Source organism: Pongo pygmaeus, chromosome 9, assembly GCF_028885625.2.
Source record: "Pongo pygmaeus isolate AG05252 chromosome 9, NHGRI_mPonPyg2-v2.0_pri, whole genome shotgun sequence".
Taxonomy (NCBI): Eukaryota; Metazoa; Chordata; class Mammalia; order Primates; family Hominidae; genus Pongo; species Pongo pygmaeus.
Window position 1 is genome coordinate 124,550,713 of NC_072382.2, and position 19,474 is coordinate 124,570,186.

Genomic DNA, 19,474 nt, shown 5'->3' on the forward strand with positions numbered 1-19,474 from the left:
GGGAGGCCAAGCAGGCAGATCACCTGAGGTCAGGAGTTTGAGACCAGCCTGGCCAACATGGTGAAACCCCGTCTCTACTAAAAATACAAAATGTAGCCGGGCATGGTGATGCACGCCTGTAATCCCAGCTACTCCAGAGGCTGAGGCAGGAAAATTGCTTGAACCTGTGGGGTGGAGGTTGCAGTGAGCCCAGATCGTGTCATTGCACTTCAGCCTGGGCGAAAAGAGCAACACTCCGTCTCTAAAATAAAATAAAATAAAATTCTGATAATATAATGTTAAAAGTGAATAATCCAGAACAGGTGGTAGCCTAGACAGGTTGCCTCGTCAACAGATGCAAGCTGGGAGTATATGGAGCAAACTGAGATGGATGGCTACCCAAATTGTAAAGAAGCAAGAAATCTATAAAATTTAAATGTTTCCCCTGGACTCTGTTCAGTGATTCCAAAGATGTTCACTGGATTTGCCTAACAACCATATTTACATTGCAATGTTTATTAGATAAAGCTTTGCGGAAGTCTTACTATTGACAATAATTTAAGCTTGGCAGGTTTTGACTGTCTTCCTTTCAGCAAGACCTCTTTTAGGCTTCTGTAGCTATAGTGTTACACTCAGAAATGACAGTTCTTGGCTCACAGCTCTAAACATCTGGTGAGAATGGTCTTCTCTGAAATAATTCTATTTGTAATCATCTTGCTGGAGGCGTGATTGAGGGGGAGATAGGGTTTGGAGACTGAAGAGGGTGGAATAGGGTACTTTGGCACAAAGTTTCCTTGACTGTTAGGAGCCACTGGCTAAGAGGTGGAGATGGTGAAAATACCTCCCTTATCACTCTTCACTTCAGATGGAAATTACCACGGGAAATATTAAAGGCAACAGGGATCGTAGATTTCTTTTCAACCAGAAAAATAGCTGCAAACAGATAATTGATACATTGTTATTCTTGAACTTGTCTTTGGTGCCAACCATGCGTGGCACAAAATCACTAGGATCCATCCCTGCCCAAAGGAATTAATATATCTGTCCTCAGTGCAGAAATCCATCTACCTCTAATTCATTTACTTATTTTTATTCTTATTTCTTTTTGAGACGGGGTTTCGCTCTATCGCCCGGGCTGGAGTGCAGTGGTGCGATCTTGGCTCACTACAACCTCCACCTCCCAGATTCAAGCAATTCTCATACCTCAGCCTCCCTAGTAGCTGGGACTACAGGCACGCACAACCACGCCCAGCTGATTTTTTGTATTTTTAGTAGACATGGGGTTTCACCACGTTGGCCAGGCTGGTCTCAAACTCCTGACCTCAAGTGATCCGCCTGCCTCGGCGTCCCAAAGTGCAGGTGTGATCACCACACCCGGCCTACCTCTAATTTATTAACTGCAAGACTTCAGTATAAAACAAGATATTTTTCCCTTAGGAATGGGGCCATTCCTGCTCAGCTTCCCCCATCATTGTGCTACTGACAGAGGGCTTTGAGTTAATTCCCACACTCCTGTTGAGCCCAGGAGGAAGTGCTGATGACTGCTGGCCAGAGCAGTTAACACCTTCCTTATCTTCCTCTGCAGTTCTTATTCAATCTTAAATACATCATCGTCCAACTCTCTCACATTTGGGGATGGAGTATTGGAGAGGCGGCCGTATGAGGACCAGGGGCTCGGGGAGACGACTCCTCTTACTATCATCTGCCAGCCCATGCAGGTAAGGCTGATTGTTAGGGTCACACCCCCAACTCTAACCAGGATTCACTGAGAACCTATTTATTAAGTATGAGGCATTGCCCTTGCTGTCTCCAAAGCTTCCGTGATCTCTTGGGAAGAAAGTACACCGAATTATAAAAGATATACAAGAATTCAAGGCTAGGAAGAATCAGATGAGCAGTACTGACAGTTACTTCCAGCATTTGAACCTAGGCTCATAAGGAAGGTTGTTCCACAGACATAGGAGGAGATTTTATCTCTAAAGTAGGAATAATGCCCATAGTTGTATCTGTTTTGTAGGTTGTTACAAAGATTAAAGAAAATAATAAAATAAGGCTCTTAGCACAATAACTGGCATATAATGAGTGCTCAATATGTGTTAACTTTTTCAAGAAAGGTTGGAGATGGAAGGAGGCAGGGAGTCGTTGTTGAACAGTACAAATAGAGGCAAGCTGAAAGTTCAAGCATGTTGAGGATCAGGAGAGTAACCATTGTGGCTAGAGCCCAGGATTTAAATTAAGGAACAACAGGAAAAGAGATGGGAAGGGTCATGCCACCATTCCACATATTAACCATGTCAGGGCAACTAGAAGCAAATGTGAAGTGCTGACCAGCACTGAGGAAACTGGAAAAGCTGACTGTATCAGAAAGACGGAATGTAGAAACATCTGTAAGATTCCATCCAGCAGTTATAGAAGCCAAAGTCATTTGGACAAGCCTTTGACTAGATTTGCCTATGTCATCACCCAGAGGTAGCAGTTGTCTCATTTTGGGGATCACCAACATATATATAGTCAGAGAGCAGAGCCTACATAGTGATTAGAATAGGAAAACAGGGTCTCATTATTGGAGCAGACCATGAGACCATGTGGTCTGTCCACACACTTTAGAGAAAAGGTAGACACATTTGTGATCACAGAGGTCCTCACTCCCTGAAGAAGTTGATGAATCGCCCCTTTTTGGGGGGAAGGTGTCCCACTAGATGGCTCTCTCTACATGAATGGCTAGTTTTACCTCTGAGCTGTAACTTAAAGTGGACGTCATGTTTTAGTAATGGCCAAATGCTACTCCTACAAAGAGCAGACGTAGCAACATTAATGCCCTTTTCGTAACCCTTCCTATTTTATAAAGCACATGTAGTTTCTCTTATTTGAGCCTCAAAATAACTTATGAGGTCTGTAGGATGAGTCTTACTGTCCTCACCAAGTCATACCTCGGCGGAACTTTGGTAGTAGAGCTCAGCTCACCTGGCACCTGGCTCCAAGACATGTCCACTTTGCCATGTGTGTCTTCACTAATAGCCTTTCTTTCTCTGCAGCCGCTGAGGGTCAACAGCCAGCCCGGCCCCCAGAAGCGATGCCTTTTTGTGTGTCGGCATGGTGAGAGGATGGATGTTGTGTTTGGGAAGTACTGGCTGTCCCAGTGCTTCGATGCCAAAGGTGAGTTGTTGGTGGGCCTGCTCAGTACTGCCATACCCATAGTGGCCTCTAGGGGGCACAGTCAAGCTACAGTTATCTAGATGCAGTGATTTATAGTTTTGTGTACTATAGAAAATGTCTGTCATGCTTAAGCCCCTACTGATTGTCTTGAGCTTTAGGGAAGAAGTAAGTGTTCTTGTCACCATTCTATAAACTGGGATACCAGGGAACAAAGAAGACAGCTGTCTTGCCCAAGGTCATATGGCAAAGTCAGTAGCAGAAACGTGCCCTGATCCTATGGCCAGAGTTCCTGCCATTAAATCTCACTGGCTCGCTCGGTTCCCTTTTCACTTGAGTGGCATTTGAAGATACGGAGGCTTGCTTAACCAGGGAATCTCACCTGCTTTAGAGTGCCTGGTTATTACCTTCACTGAGAAACTACCTCATGTCACTTTTGTCAGTAGAATAGAAGAGTGGATTCCAAGTCACTTTATGAAACAAAATGTCGCCCTTGATATTTTCCATCAGCTCCAGAGAGCTCAATGTGATCTCTTTGGCCAAGAAGGAGTGGGGGTGGAGAGTGTCAGGATCAGTAAGGGAGTCCTAAATAAACAAGAAATGTATGTATCCTCTGTCTAACCTTTTTATTTTTCAGGCCGCTACATACGCACCAACCTGAACATGCCTCATAGTTTACCTCAGCGGAGTGGTGGTTTCCGAGATTACGAGAAAGATGCTCCCATCACTGTGTTTGGATGCATGCAAGCGAGACTAGTGGGTAAGTATCCTAGAGTGACTGCACTCCAGGCATTTCTTGCCTCCTCCTTCAAAACACTGGTACCATGGATATGGTACCCCACTTCCTGGGGGTTTCTATAACTTTCCTACAAGTAATATATTTCCTCAATTCAAAAGGAATTTACTACACAACCATTAAGTTTAGGACACTGTGCTCAGCCCTGGGTTGGTTGAACAAAGTGAATGAGGTGTGGTCCTTATTGAGGAGCACGTGATCCAGTAATGGCTTGGGTTACTGTGCTCACTGTTGGATGTAGCAGACAGGTCAGCCTCTAGTTCAAGACAGCAGCATCTGCCAGCATGGCTGTGGTAGAGGACAAGAGTGAAGAAGACAGACCCTGGACTTGCTGAATTTATAAACGCCAACTGATCCTTTGAAGATGCCTAGCTCTTTGCAAGCCCATTCCATTACTGCCACAGGGAGATAGTACTTTCTGTTCAGTCACTTAGCAGATATTTAGTGCTCACTTACTTTGTGCAAGGCATTGGACTAGGGGAACCCAAGTGTGAGTCAGGGAAACAAACTTATGTGTGGATAATTATCATACAATATGATATACATAGAGCTAAGCACGGTCACAGAATATTATGGGAACACAAAAAGACATCTAAGAGTGAAGAGGTGAGCTGGGAGCTGAAGTAGAAGTTAGCTGGGCAAAGAAGGAGTAGGAGTGAGGAAATGGCATTCTCAGTGGGAGGGACCACATAAAGAGTCTTAGGCTTGAGAAACAGCCTCAGGAATGCAGGGGAAATAAAGTGTCTTGTGTCTAGAGTATAAATTGTGACGCAAGGCAGAGATGAGGCTGGCAAGGTGGATAAAGGCAAGTTCGTGAAAGACCTTGGCCACCAAATTAAGGTGTTTGGATTTAATCCAGTAGACAAAATAACTAGATTCCAGGCCAGGCATGATGGCTTTCACCTATAATCTAGCACTTTGAGAGGCTGAGGCAGGAGGATTGCTTGAGACCTGGAGTTCGAGGCTGCACTGAGGTATGATCACACCCCTGCACTCCAGCCTGAGTGACAGAGCAAAATCCTATCTCTAAAATGCAAATTAAGAATAATAATAAATTTTTTAAAGAAGTGGATTTTGTGAGGATAGCATCAAAGTATGAGGTGTTGGGATTTATCTCTGATATCTAAAAATATGACATGTTGAGATTTTGGTTAGCACAGAATAAAATTAAAACAAGACCTAATATTCATAAAATAAATCCTCTTTCACAAACTTGAAGTCAAAGTATTGTCCTTTTTCTAAATATCTCCTAGCTAAAGGCTTTACCACTTGTTAGCACCAGAGGGAAGGGAAAGAAAAGATAAGAAGGGGGCCGGGCATGGTGGCTCACGCCTGTAATCCCAGCACTTTGGGAGGCCGAGGTAGGCGGATCACAAGGTCAAGAGATCGAGACCATTCTGGCCAACATGTTGAAACCCCATCTCTACTAAAAGTACAAAAATTAGCTTAGCTGGGCGTGGTGGTGCGCGCCTGTACTCCCAGCTACTCGGGAGGCTGAGGCAGGAGAATGGCTTGAACCCGGGAGGCAGAGGTTGCAGTGAGCCAAGATTGCGCCACTGCACTCCAGCCTGGTGACAGAGCGAGACTCCATCTCAAAAAAAAAAAAAAAAAAGAGAAAAGACAAGAAGGGCTCTTTCGCTTGCTCTCATAGGAACACCGATGAGGGGTTTTGTTAGAAACTAACAAAGGCTGAAACTACTGGCTCTATGTGAGTCCCAGTTAGGAAAGAGGGGTTTACAGGAGCTTACTGCTTGGCCCCCTCTCATACTGCAGGTCAAGGTGAGACTGAGTAAATCCATCAGACTGATTCTTTTGTGGTTTTCTTTGCAGGTGAAGCCTTATTAGAGAGCAATACCATTATCGATCATGTCTATTGCTCCCCGTCCCTTCGCTGCGTTCAGACTGCACACAATATCTTGAAAGGTAAGACTTGCAGGTTGACAAAAACAAGTAGTCCATCCCTCTGTTTCTAGGCAGCCCCACACATAAATTATCTTAGAGTCATGGGACATTTGCCAGTTGAAAGCTTTGAATCTGGAATGAAGCGAGGATTCTTTCAGAAAGCGATCTTTGCATAAGTCACAAAAACATACTCTGGGCCGGGCGCAGTGGCTCACGCCTGTAATCCCAGCACTTTGGGAGGCTGAGGCAGGCAGATCACCTGAGGTCAGGAGTTCGAGACCAGCCTCAACATGGAGAAACCCCGTCTCTAGTAAAAATACAAAATTAGCCAAGCGTAGTGGTGCATGCCTGTAATCTCAGCTGCTTGGGAGGCTGAGGCAGGAGAATTGCTTTAACCCGGGAGGCAGAGGTTATGGTGAGCTGAGATCGCACCATTGCACTCCAGCCTGGGCAACAAGAGTGAAACTCCGTCTCAAAAAAAAAAAAAGTACTCTGGCAGCCTAAGCAAAATAAAAGGAAGTATACTAATGTTTTCCTTGAGAATTTAAAGTGCTCTTGGATGAATCCTAGGCTTGCAAAATGTTTAGAACTTACAGAGTGTGATCCTTTCTTTACACTTAATAGTCAAATAACTTTCCTGTTTTGATCTGTTGTTTGCCTCCTGTTTACAGCAGCAAGGGTGCTCTTAGGAGCCTCAAATCTTAATCATCATTTTTGTCTTTACTTAATTAGAAAGACTTTAAAAGCACCATTGCTACCAAGATACTCAACTTTCACCCTAAAATCTGTGGAAGCGTGAGTTACAGGTATCTCCATTCTCATTTCATGGGAAGGAAAACTAAAAGGAACAGGATTAGACTGTTTACTTTTACCAAAGAAATTAATGAGCCAGAAATAAACAAGCCAACAAAGAATTTGACACTACTTCTGAGTCTTCTATCCTTTAAGCTTAAGTAAACCTCTGCACTACCAGAAGGCATTTATGTATTAAATTTGCACAGAACAACTGGACTACATGCAATACGAAGATAATTAAGCAGGGACTATTTCTAGGAAGCCAGTTACACTATAGTAAAACAGAGGACTTCTGCACTGCTACTAGTACATGTTCAGCATTAGATTTTCTGATAGAGAAAATGAATAATTTACATGATATTCAAATACGATGTTGGATACTCAGAGACTATCTGAAGTTTCTTGGTAAGACCATCGTGGAATTTGCTTTAGAAAGAGGAATTATGGGGGCTAGGCGCCGTGGCTCACGCCTGTAGTCCCAGCACTTTGGGAGTCCGAGGCGGGCGGTTCACGAGGTCAGGAGATTAAGACCATCCTGGCTCACACGGTGAAACCCCATCTCTACTAAAAATACAAAAAAAACAAAAAGAGCTGGGCATGGTGGCAGGTGCCTGTAATCCTAGCTACTCAGTAGGCTGAGGCAGGAGAATTGCTTGAACCCCGGAGGCAGAGGTTGCAGTGAGCTGAGATCGCACCACTGCACGCCAGCCTGGGTGACAGAGCGAGACTCTGTATCAAAAAAAAAAAAAAGAAAGGAAGAAAGAGGAATTATAGTAGTCACAGAATTGAATAAGTTTTCTTCTTTTGAGATAGAATCTCGTTCTGTCACCAAGGCTGGAGTGCAGCGGCACAATCTTGGCTCACTACAACTTTCGCCTCCTGGGTTCAAGTGATTCTCCTGCCTCAGCCTCCCGAGTGCTGGGACCACAAGTGCACGCCACCACACCCTGCTAATTTTTGTATTTTTGGTAGAGATGGGGTTTTACCATGTTGGCCAGGCTGGTCTCAACTCGTGGACTCAAGTAATCTGCCCTCCTCGGCCTCCCAAAGTGTTGGGATTACAGGCGTGAGCTACCGCACCCAGCCTTGAATAAATTATATGGATAATGACTTGTGGCTTTTTTCCTTAAGTCAGATATGACTTAAAGCCAGCATATATCCTGGGGGTATGGCAGGAGTATTAAACTCATGTGTTAGTTATGCACAAAAATTAAAAACCTTGTCCAGATCCACATGCTTCCACTTCGGTTTAGCTATATATAGCAGCCAGTAGGAAAAAGAATAGCTGATTTATCAGAATTTTTATACCAATTTGGCCTGAGAATATACAGGCACCTCCTTCATCATCACTGTATTTTACCCCTAAGGTTTACAACAAGAAAATCACTTGAAGATCCGTGTAGAGCCCGGCTTATTTGAGTGGACAAAATGGGTTGCTGGGAGCACATTACCTGCATGGATACCTCCATCAGAGTTAGCTGCAGCCAACCTGAGTGTTGATACAACCTACAGGTAAGCCTCGGAAACTGCTGCTTACTGAGGCCAGTGTGGAAGTGCTTTCTGCACTAGCACTAGGCCAGGTTCATGAAGGAGCCAGGGCCGGACATCACCTACAGGCAGTTGTCCATAGTGGTGGAAAACGAGCTACGATTTTAGAAATCAAAACTGGAGAAAAGCCAGCATTTTTTTCATATTTGGCATTAGTGTGGATTAGATTCTCCAGCCTCACCCCCGTGTTGGATTTTTCTGACTTTATTATTACCTATTTCAGTGTAATAAACCCATTTTTCCTTCCAGCAATAAGCGCGAGCTAATGATGATGCAGTTGAGAAGATTGGAGCAATAAGGGAGATGATGATGTCTTGTCTTACAGTTTCTACGTTTAATTTTTCAAAGCATTTTTAAATCTCTGTATTATCTTTGTTTATTATTGCTATATCCCCAGAATGTAGGTAAACCATTTTTATATATGAGAGAGTTCAGATAACTTGCCTAAAGGTATTTATACATTTAGTGACCACACATAACAATAATAATAATAAACTTTATTCATCATTTTCCACATATCCAGCACCATGCAATCTGCTGTACAGTCATCTCATTCCTGTTTCTTTCCTTTTTCCATTAGACCCGACTGTGCTGGGATTTTAAAAAGTGTTTGTAGATTGCTTACAGGTGAATAATCTGCATTCACACAATAAAGAATTAATAATAGGGCCGGGCGCGGTGGCTCATGCCTATAATCCCAGCACTCTGGGAGGCCGAGGCAGGCGGATTGTGAGGTCAGGAGATCAAGACCAGCCTGGCCAACATGGTGAAACCCTGTCTCTACTAAAAATACAAAAATTAGCTGGGCATGGTGGCGCACGCCTATAGTCCCAGCTACTCAGGAGGCTGAGGCAGGAGAATCGCTTGCATCCAGGAGGTGGAGGTTGCAGTGAGCCGAGATCACGCCACTGCACTCCAGCCTGGTGACAGAGTGAGACTCTGTCTCAAAAAAAAAAAAAAAAAGAATTAATAATAATATAGTTACCTTAACTATCAAAAGTCTACTCAGGTATTCGTAAAAATCTCTTTGAGAAGGAACAGATAATCACAACCATTATAATGGGGAATTAAGTTCATATTTCTTAAGGCAGAGTTTGTAACAAGTGGTCAATATAAGCAGAACTTTCTTATGTGATATCTGTTGACCTTTCATTTCAAATACTGACCCAAACCACAAATAAAGCAATGTGCATTTCTGGCTAAAGTAATAGAGAATATTTTCTTTTTCCATACTCATTTTTTCTGCTCAGCAAATAAGACCTCAGATAACCCCATTAACTAGTTATGTGCTGCTGCTGCTTGTCTTAAAGGAATTAGCATTCCTCAAAAATAAAATTAGATCAATCAACAGGATCCCCCATGAATACACTTCACATTTTGTCCTATCCCCTCTCTGGCCACTGTTTTTCTGTTCTTTGCAGGGAATTAGCAATAAATTGTTGTCCCCATGCAACAGCCAGCATCCCTTTGGCCTGGAAAGAGGGGGAGTTCCCACCAACATTGGTTAAGTGACTTTCATCATTTACCACCAGCCCCACCCAGACCAATTTGGGTCAACTATGTCTTTTATATTTCCTCTAGATGTGTTTTGCCATTGCCTCCCAAGCTGCCTTACAAAGGTCTCCAGAATCGTCCTACCTGAGCCTGTCAATGTACACTCAGATACACACCCCACCAGCAGTGTGAGCAGAAGGATGAATGCCAGGAGCTTGGGGATCAGGACACAGTCCTTATTCCAGATTGCCTTTTCCTCCCCAGCAAATCAGAATTCAATTCAACCATTTTCTGTTTGGCAAGGGAATTTGGGTAGGAGATGAAGCCTCTAATTTGAAAAATCAGTTGAGAAAGCCAAAGTTGAAGCATGTGAAAGGTACAGCCCCGGAGTTTAATTCCCTATGAAATGAATGATGCCAAGTGGACAATCCTTTGGAAGCAAGGAAGTGGTGCCCAGGTGATTGAAGACACATGGTGACAGGCAGAAGGGCAAGGCCTGAGAGCCGGGGAAGTGTGAGTCAGGCAGGCTCTGCTAAAAGAGCCCTCTCACCTTGCAGCAGGGGTAGGAAGAGAACAGGAGGGAGGTGGGACTGAAAGCCGAGTTAGGGAAGCTAACCAAGCTGGTGACTAATATTGAAGCATCATCCACAGGCAGCAAGACCAGCCCAGGGCCTGGGGGGTTGAAAACAACCCCAGCCTCAAGGAGCTGGGCCAGAGGAGCAAGGCAGAAAAAACAAAATCCACACCAGCTGGATGGGGCTTCAGAACAAAGCCCTGATTCAGAGGGCAGGGGACTGGGGGAGGGCATGGATCTGGAGTGTTAGAGGGGAAACAAATCAAACTTCGGTGTGAGGCTCAAAGCAGAGGCCTGTGCTTACAACCTGGACCACAGCAAGGTGGGGAGCAGAGAGTATATAGGGGAGGATACAGTTTCGGGGATGCCACCTGACTTCCAGAGCACCATATTCCAGGTTGAGTGGGTGGGGGGAAGGCCACCTGACTCTGAGGATAGTACAGGGCCTGCAGGTGTGGCTAGCGGCATGATGCGACCTGCTGACAGGGGTGAGGAAGCTTTGACTCAGGCCAAGCCCATCAGGGCTCCAGACACTGGAGTCATTCACAGGCTCCACTTTAAGGTGCTGGGAGAAGCCATAGGCAAGAACTGATCAGGACGAACCAGATCCCAGCATGTATCCCGCTCTTCACCTACAGAAATCTCACACGTTACATGGTCTCACCCTTGAAATGACTGCCTGGGCCATACAAAGTGGCCTTTTGTCACTGTGGGGAGGGGATGGACCTGGGAGATGAGGTGACATAAATGGTGATGGAACTGGGTGAGAGGTGGGGATGGGGAGAGAAAAAGAGGAGAAAGAGCTTGCTCCACAACAGTGAGGTACAGCCCCAACAAGTGGTGATTCAGATCTCTACCTATCCCCCAGGGTGTTGTGAGACTCAGAAGACTGTTTCCTAGGAGAAACAGGCATGCTGAGAGAATGCAGGATACGGGCAAGTTTCCTTCAAGTGGAACGGCATCCTTCCTCTCTGGACAGGCAGCCGGTGTGCACAGAACGCCAGGCTTAACAAGGGCACTGTCAGAAGCTCTGTGTGGAGGATAGGCTCACAGGCCAGACCCCAGACTCAGATTCAAATCCAGATTCTAAGAGTTTCTAATGGTGTTAGCATAGGCAAGTCAGCTGCAGCCTTTCTGAGCTTCTGTTTTGTCATCCATAAACAGCATTTATGAAAGCATTGCTGGGAGGATTAGACCGAAGGAATGCAAGCAGGACCCTTGTACAGAGCCTGACACATATGGGAACCTCAGTAAATATTTTCAGTGCTAATAGTAATGGTAATAGTATATTCTGATCAAGAGGCCATGTGAATTCATTTTGAGAACTTACCACACCTCCACCAGGCACTAAACACCCAGCAGTGAAAGACAAAATATGAAAATTGACAAAATAAGAAAATTGAAATGACATAGTTGTACCCAGAAAACAAGATAAACATCTTGTGGACCAGAAACAACATAGAAACTCTACATAGTTAAGCAGGGGTGGAGGCAGGCAGAGGCGGGCCCCAAGGGCATTGGCGACTGGGTTTGAAGACATGCAGGGGCACCAGGACAGGAAGCCTAGCTTTGATCATCCTCTTCCATGCTGTGTTAGTTTGTTTTCACGCTGCTGACAAAGACATACCTGGGACTGGGCAATTTACAAAAGAAAGAGGTTTAACTGGACTTATAGTTACATGTGACTGGAGAAGCCTCACAATCATGGCGGAAGGCAAGGAGAAGCAAGTCACGTCTTAACATGGATTGCAGCAGGCAAAGAGAGAGCTTGTGCAGGGAACTCCCCTTTTTAAAAGCATCGGATTGGCCAGGTGCAGTGGCTTACGCCTGTAATCCCAGCACTTTGGGAGGCCGAGGTGGGCGGATCATCTGAGGTTAGGAGTTCAAGACCAGCCTGGCCAACATGGTGAAACCCTGTCTCTACTAAAAAAAATACAAAATTAGCAGGGCGTGGTGGCGCATGCCTCTAATCCCAGCTACTTGGGAGGCTGAGGCAGGAAAATTGCTTGAACCCAGGAGGCAGAGGTTGCGGTGAGTCGAGATCAAGCCATTGCACTCCAGCCTGGGCAACAAGAGTGAAACTCCATCTCAAAAATAACAACAACAACAACAAAATAAATAAACAAAAATTAAAAACAATAAAACCATCAGATCTCATGAGACTTACTCACTATCACGAGAACAGCACAGGAAAGTCCCGCCCCCATGATTCAATTATCTCCCACCAAGTCCCTGCCACAACATGTGGAAATTCAAGATGAGATTTGGGTGGGGGACACAGCCAGGCCCCCAGGCCGGTGGGGGACACACAGTATCACATGCCTTTGTAGATTGTATAGTAATTGTCATTTACATCAATAACCTCTTCACCCCATCCACAGGCAGAGAACTTCTCCAACACAGAAATTGAGTGATCTTCATCTTTATGCTCTGCACTTCTCCTTGTGCCAAGTGTATGGTCTGTGTTCAAAATAAGAGAGAATTAAAGGAAAAGACTGGTGAAATTTTATAAACTTGCAAAGAATCAGATGGACCTAATATCTGCTTTTAAAACCTATCCTTGCAGCTCTTGAAGAGAGGTCTGGGAAATCCCTGCTGATCTAAATAGGTTAAGGGTTCCATCTCTGCTTTGTTTTGTATTACTATGTGACTAGGACCATCAATCAATGGCTTATATGTTATCCCGTGAGTGAAACATGCACTGAATGTCTCATTTTTCACCTGGTCACTGTGATGCCATACACATAGCTGTTATTTCTGTACATTTCCACTCCATGTTCATATAGTGGAAATGCCCTTCCCTGTACCTTTCTCCTTTCTAGGGAAATGGATAAACACGCAGATCTATGGGATCTTTAGAAAGGCCTTGAAATAAAAGTTTAGAGCGATATCTTCCTTTGTCCCAGGATCAAAATGTTTTCATTTCCTTTGTTCATTTTTCTATTACAGACCTCACATTCCAGTCAGCAAATTAGTTGTTTCAGAATCCTATGATACTTATATCAGTAGAAGTTTCCAAGTAACAAAAGAAATAATAAGTGAATGTAAAAGTAAAGGTAAGTGGTATTATTCTGAACTCCATCTTTACATACGTGATTATTTCTCTATAATGGTTAATAGGCTATTTAAGATGTTTCAACTTGCTTTGGCTAACCAAAGAAATGTATTTCCAGATTTTCTTCCAGATACTTTTACATTAAATTTGTAATATTCTCTGAGTTCCTAAAATGGTAGATATTCCAGGGGTTTATACCAGACTTAGTTACTATTCTTAATAACTTAAATTCTGCATTATAGCTCTTCTTCTTGCACCCTGTGAAAGAGATTCCCTCTTATAATTTCCAAAAGCTCTAGCATGCCACTGTTTTGCCTATAATTGATCCAGCAGCATGCACACCTACACACAGCACACCTACACAAACACACAGACCTTCCCTGCTATCACCAACCAAGAGCAGTGTTCTATAAGGCTCAAGTGTGTTTGCTATTGAATTTTCTAAATATTGAGCTCAAATATTTAATATGTAAGACTGTTCACTGTAAATTTTTTAGTGAAAAAGGCAGATTGCAAAAAAAGTATGGACATTCCCTTCATCTCTTTTTTTTTTAAGTTAAAATACTTATATTCAAACAGTAGACAGCCATGAGCAATAGTATTATGGATGATTCCCACTTTCCAGTTTTCATTGATTAGCCACTCACTACCATAAAGGTACACAACATGTTCTATCAACCAGAAAGTCTCAAGCGCTCACAGTTCTACAGTGGGAACATTTAAAACTATATTAGAAGGAGTAGCACAGAGAGACCTATGGATATACAACAGTTCTGTATCTTGATTGTCATGGTGTTACACAAAGCTACACATATGATAGAATTGCATGAACTGTATCGTCACATACACACAAACAACTTCTTGCACACCTGCTAAAATCTGAATACGCCGTGTGTATTGTACCAGTGTCCATGTCCTGGGTTTGATACTGTACCATAGTTATGTAAGATGGTACCATTGGAGGGGGATGGGATGAAGGGTTCATGGGACCTTGTTGGTAGGTATGTATATGTATGTAACCCCCCCATAAATCCATAATTATTATTATTATTTTTGAGACAGGGTCTTGCTCCTGTCACTCAGGCTGGAGTGCAGTGATGCAATCATGGCGCACTATAGCCTCAATCTCCTGGGCTCAAGTGATCCTCCCACATCAGCCTCCCAAGTAGCTGGGACTACAGGCACAGGCCACCACACCCAGCTAATTTTTAAAAAATTTTCTATAGGGACAGGGTCTCACTATGTTGCTCAGGCTGGTCTCAAACTCCTGAGCTCAAGTGGTCCTCCCTCCTCATTCTCTCAAAAGTACTGGGATTACAGGGATGAGCCACCACACCCAGCCCCATAAATCTGTAACTATTTTAAGATAAAATGTTTTCTTAAAAAAAATTAAGCTGCCTTATCAATAACAAAGCACTTTCAAAATATTGCTTATGCAAATTGTCTTCTTGAGTGTGTTTGCTCCCCTGCAGAGCATTTAGTTAGCTTCCAGTATTTGCAAAGTTTCCGTGTCTTTATAGAAACAGTCTTCCCGTACCTTGCCATTTTCCCCCAGGAAATAACATCCTGATTGTGGCCCACGCATCTTCCCTTGAAGCGTGCACCTGCCAGCTTCAGGGCCTGTCACCTCAGAACTCCAAGGACTTCGTACAAATGGTCCGAAAGGTAATTCATTCTTGCACTTTGGGGTCCGTGATGGGTAGTAGTTTGAAGTCAGTACAGTGACTGGCTGATTACCAAGTTCTTTGAAGCATGTGTTTATGCTGAGCTGGGAATATTCATTTATTGATTCTCTCAACCAAGATGTATTGAGTGATACTCTGTGCAGGGCACTTTATTAAGCCTTGTGTTAGAAAAACAATGTATTAGAGCTAGTTCTAGCTTCTAAGAGCTAAAATGTAGGAAACAGCTAGGAATTATAAGCAAATTGTCTGGATTTCCCTGAGGGACCTTCTCTGAATTTCCCTGAGGGAACTTGGGTTGGATCAATAGAGGTCAGTCCAAAAGACAGCATCTGAAAGCTTAACTCAAACACAGGTCCTTGAAGGTAGGCCGAGTCATGCAGCAGTTTCAAATGAGGAGGCTAAAAGGCAAAGCCAGAAACAAGACAGCAAGACAGAAAACCCATGAGGCTGACCCACACATCTGGAGTCTTCCTTTCTGTGCCTGTGGGAGAGGTTTTCTGGTCAGCTGCCTCCCACACACTTCCCTTCAGGCGAATTACGTATTTCCTTTCTCTGCCACCAGAGAACCTGGTTCAAACTCAATTGCAATTTTTTTTCACATTTTTGAAAAGTTTATTTATGCATCTGTCCTCATTTGTAAGTGCTGGAAGACAGAGAATTTTGTCTTGTTTGTAAATGCAGCTCTGGACACAGACAAAAATAAGTTTTAAAATTGCTGTGACAACTGAAGTGAAGGAGAGCACAGCTTCAGCTTTGAATGTTACAGAGACCCATAAGGAGAAAAAAAAAACGGGTGAAATGAATTTTTTAAAATTGAAAAATCTTTTCCATTGGGTCCAAGTATAATTTCAGAAATGTTTGAGGTTTGAGCTGTCTTTTTCTTTTTTTTTTTTTTAGACAGAGCCTTGCTCTGTCACCCAGGCTGGAGCGCAGTGGCACAATCTCGTCTCACTGTAACCTCTGCCTCCAGGATTCAAGCGATTCTCCTGATTCAGTCTCCCAAGTAGCTGGGATTACAGGCACATGCCACCACGCCCAGCTAATTTTTTGTATTTTTAGTATAGACGAGGTTTGTCATGTTGGCCAGGCTGGTCTCGAACTCTTGACCTCAAGTGATCCACCCACCTCAGCCTCCCAAAGTACTGGGATTACAGGCGTGAGCCACTGTGCCCGGCCTTGAGCTGCCTTTTTAACTTAACTTGCAGTTGGGAATTAACTCCTGGCATTGTAGCCTTATGTATTTTGGTCCTCTTTTTCTGCCACCCAATTAAGCAGCAATCTATGAACAATGACTTAATTACTTTAGGGGAGGTCACCATTTAGTGGATTCTTCTGATGAATCCTCTTGCAATGTAAATACTCTTCTCTCTAAGTTACCGGTTTTATCCATTTTATTTTATTTATCAATTTTTGAAGGGAATGCATTTCTACAAAGCCACTGTCCATTTCTGACTGCAATTCTCTAGGGCCACATGAATATCTTTGTATCTAGGTAAAAGTTAAAGCATTAAACCTATCTCCTAATATCCCCTTTCTTTACGACTCTTACTTCAGATCCCATATCTGGGATTTTGTTCCTGTGAAGAATTAGGAGAAACTGGAATATGGCAGCTGACAGATCCACCAATCCTTCCTCTTACCCATGGACCAACTGGGGGCTTCAACTGGAGAGAGACCTTGCTTCAAGAATAAACCACACCAGTGAACGAGAAGGAAAGGCCTTTTGGAGTGTGTCTTTTTGTGTGTTTAAAAACAGTGGGAAAATCCACACCACATTCTAAGTGGACAGCTCAGAATAATTTAGCATATTTCCTTTCACACTTAAAGTTCTTAAGATGAGACTGTATAAATGAGAGAAAGACTTGATTCAGAGGAAAAAAATGTGTTCTCTCTGGACTCTTGCCTAGCTCACAAGGCTTTGGAGAATTGTCTTCCTAAATCGGGGCACCTGCTACAGAAGAGAATGTTTCGTTCCCTCTGGGTATGCACAGCTAAGGGGCCTCATTCCTCCCAGAGGGAGCTGCTGGCCCGCTCTAAGGGGTGCAAGAGGAAGGAGTGTGCCCAGACCAGCTGGGGGAGCATTGAAAGGGCAGCTTGGGGATGGAATTTTTTTTTTTTAATCTCCATTTTCCAGTTAGGTAGAGCCAAGCTGAGGAATCCTTTTAAGATTATTAGAAAACATGCCCTGAAGAGAGTTGTTCTTAGGTTACACATGCAATCCTACCGTCACTAGCTCCCATACAGCAGTGTTGCTGGCTGAAGAAACCCGCTTAAGGATGCTAACATTTACTCTGGTACTGCCACATTTTCTCTAGAGCAGCTGGCCCTTCTTGCTACAGCCCTATCCCCCCCTTGCTTCTGTGAAATGGGGAGACAAAGCACTTTTGCTCTCCAAAGCACTTTTGGCTACTCAGGAGGAAAGATAAGATAAATGTTTGAAGTATTCAATCATAGGAACAAAGAACTTGCAAAATATGAAGTGACTTGGAATTAACCATGTTGTAGCCTAATGTGCTACTGCATTTCTAAATCATCAATATTTGCTTGTCTTTGCCCCTAGACTCTAGACTATGTTAACTAGTTAAGGATGTTACATTTTGAAAGGATGTATGTTAGATATATTATTTGCAGCAAGAAGTTCATTCTGTGCAATATGGACATGTTTGCAAACCATACCAAGGGTCAGGTTGTTGTACACTTACAGTACATGTCAACCATAATGGAACATCCACAGATGCATCAATTATACCAGGGATGTATAGTAAGTCAGGGAACTAATATAAATGATGACAGTCATGGCTGCACTGCTACTTGTGCTGTCGTTTTGTTTGTTTTTCTATGATAATTTAAAATACATAGGTAGGGCTACTTGAGGAAACTTGGAGAGCCACGTTCTGTGGTTTCTCAGTATACTTACTTCCTGCATTTAGAGGGAGTTTATTTAAAAGAAAAATAAATGACAATCAAACCAAATCATCAGTTATCAATATCTGTTTAATTGTATGACTATCTGACTGTTGATGGCCACAGATGATGGTCTCCTATGGTATAGTTCACTCTGTAGAAGATGTATGCAAAGTGAAATGCCAGCCCTTTAAAGAGACATTAGTTAGTGTAAAATGAATCTTTATATGTTGCAGTAACATTGACTGTGTTTCAAAACTCAGATGCATAAAACGTAAGGTATATAAAAATAGATCTATGCTTGCATTTGAAACTACAACTTGATAACCCCTAGAAAGAAGAGGACATGAAAGGATGCTGGCTATATATGTTAATCAGCAAAAGGATTATAGTTATTTTGTTTTGTTTTTAGAGACAGGGTCTCACTATAATGCTTAGACTGGTCTTGAACTCCTGGGCTCAAGCGATCCTCCTGCCTCTGTCTCCCAAAGTGCTAGGATTACAGGTGTGAGCCACCACACCTGGCCCATAGTTGTATTTTTTTTAGGTCACTTAGAAAAATATGTCATGTATTTTACATTTTGAGAAACAAATCATGGTTTCTTCTAGCATTGCACAAATACTGACCCAGCTTCTGCGTATGGAAATAACCCTGTGGTGATATGTTAATATAAAATGCTGGGGGGAATATTCCCAATAAAGGTCTTAAAAGAAAAGTCACATTACAACTAATGTAATGGCTCTACCATTCATTCTTCTACTATTTGTAATGAAGTGAATCCACTGTTCAATCACATCTATAATCTTTAACAGACTCACCACAAGTTTTCATGGACATTGAGTGCTCAGAATAATGCTTGAACGCCTGACCTTGAAACTGTAGCACTGTGTTCTGGGCAGTATCTGTAATGTATGAAATAGAGTCTGGAATAGGTTATTCACTCCATCTCCTAGCTTATCTTAGTCGTATGATGAACTGATAAATCTGTCTGACTGGGCTACAATCCATTGTTCTTAGTTCAATATGGACACTGCCTTAGGCAATGGTCTATATAAGCAAAAGGAGATAGAGATCTGAAATAATTTTCCGAATAATTCAGGTGGAAAACAAGAAAGAGTGTATTTGTCTGCTTTCATTTCAATTTCATTATTTCAAATTGCTTGTCAAAATGGCCCAAAAGATCTGAATTCACATTAAATTCCCCTTGCACACTTACCTATTTAAAAAACTAAACTTGCACTGCAACTGAGAAATTACTTGGAAATCATGTGGAATCTATGTATAATAAAAGAAACAGACAACTATATTACTCAATTTCATATACATCCAAAAAGTATAGGCTAATATGATATATAACCTGAAGTTGCAGCTGGTTCTTTTTGATCTGAAGCTGATGCTTATTAGAACAATGATGTATGGGGAGAGGAGAAGGAAGGAAGGGAAGGAAGGAATTGACAGATAAGAAGCAAATGGTTTCTTGTACAGAGGAATTTTGTTTTAATGTAGAAAGTTATTTGAAATAAACTAGGTGAAATGAAATTAACTAAAGGTTTTAATCTGGGATTGAAAGCCTGAAACCATTTCCTGC

General features: G+C 42.9%; 1 protein-coding gene across 3 annotated transcripts in view; it reads left to right on the plus strand.

The window, feature by feature from the left end:
* UBASH3B (ubiquitin associated and SH3 domain containing B) overlaps nucleotides 1–18,617 on the plus strand; it is a 156,361-nt gene extending 137,744 nt beyond the window's left edge. For all 3 annotated transcript variants that reach the window (XM_054439518.2, XM_063671518.1, XM_063671517.1), the window contains exons 7-14: nucleotides 1,565–1,697; nucleotides 3,015–3,135; nucleotides 3,770–3,892; nucleotides 5,759–5,851; nucleotides 7,993–8,137; nucleotides 13,191–13,297; nucleotides 14,852–14,961; nucleotides 16,536–18,617. In XM_054439518.2, the coding sequence (XP_054295493.1) occupies nucleotides 1,565–1,697; nucleotides 3,015–3,135; nucleotides 3,770–3,892; nucleotides 5,759–5,851; nucleotides 7,993–8,137; nucleotides 13,191–13,297; nucleotides 14,852–14,961; nucleotides 16,536–16,673 (970 nt within the window). In that variant the 3' untranslated portion in view covers nucleotides 16,674–18,617. The remainder of the gene's footprint in view (nucleotides 1–1,564; nucleotides 1,698–3,014; nucleotides 3,136–3,769; nucleotides 3,893–5,758; nucleotides 5,852–7,992; nucleotides 8,138–13,190; nucleotides 13,298–14,851; nucleotides 14,962–16,535) is intronic.
* The last annotated feature ends 857 nt before the right edge of the window (nucleotides 18,618–19,474 follow it).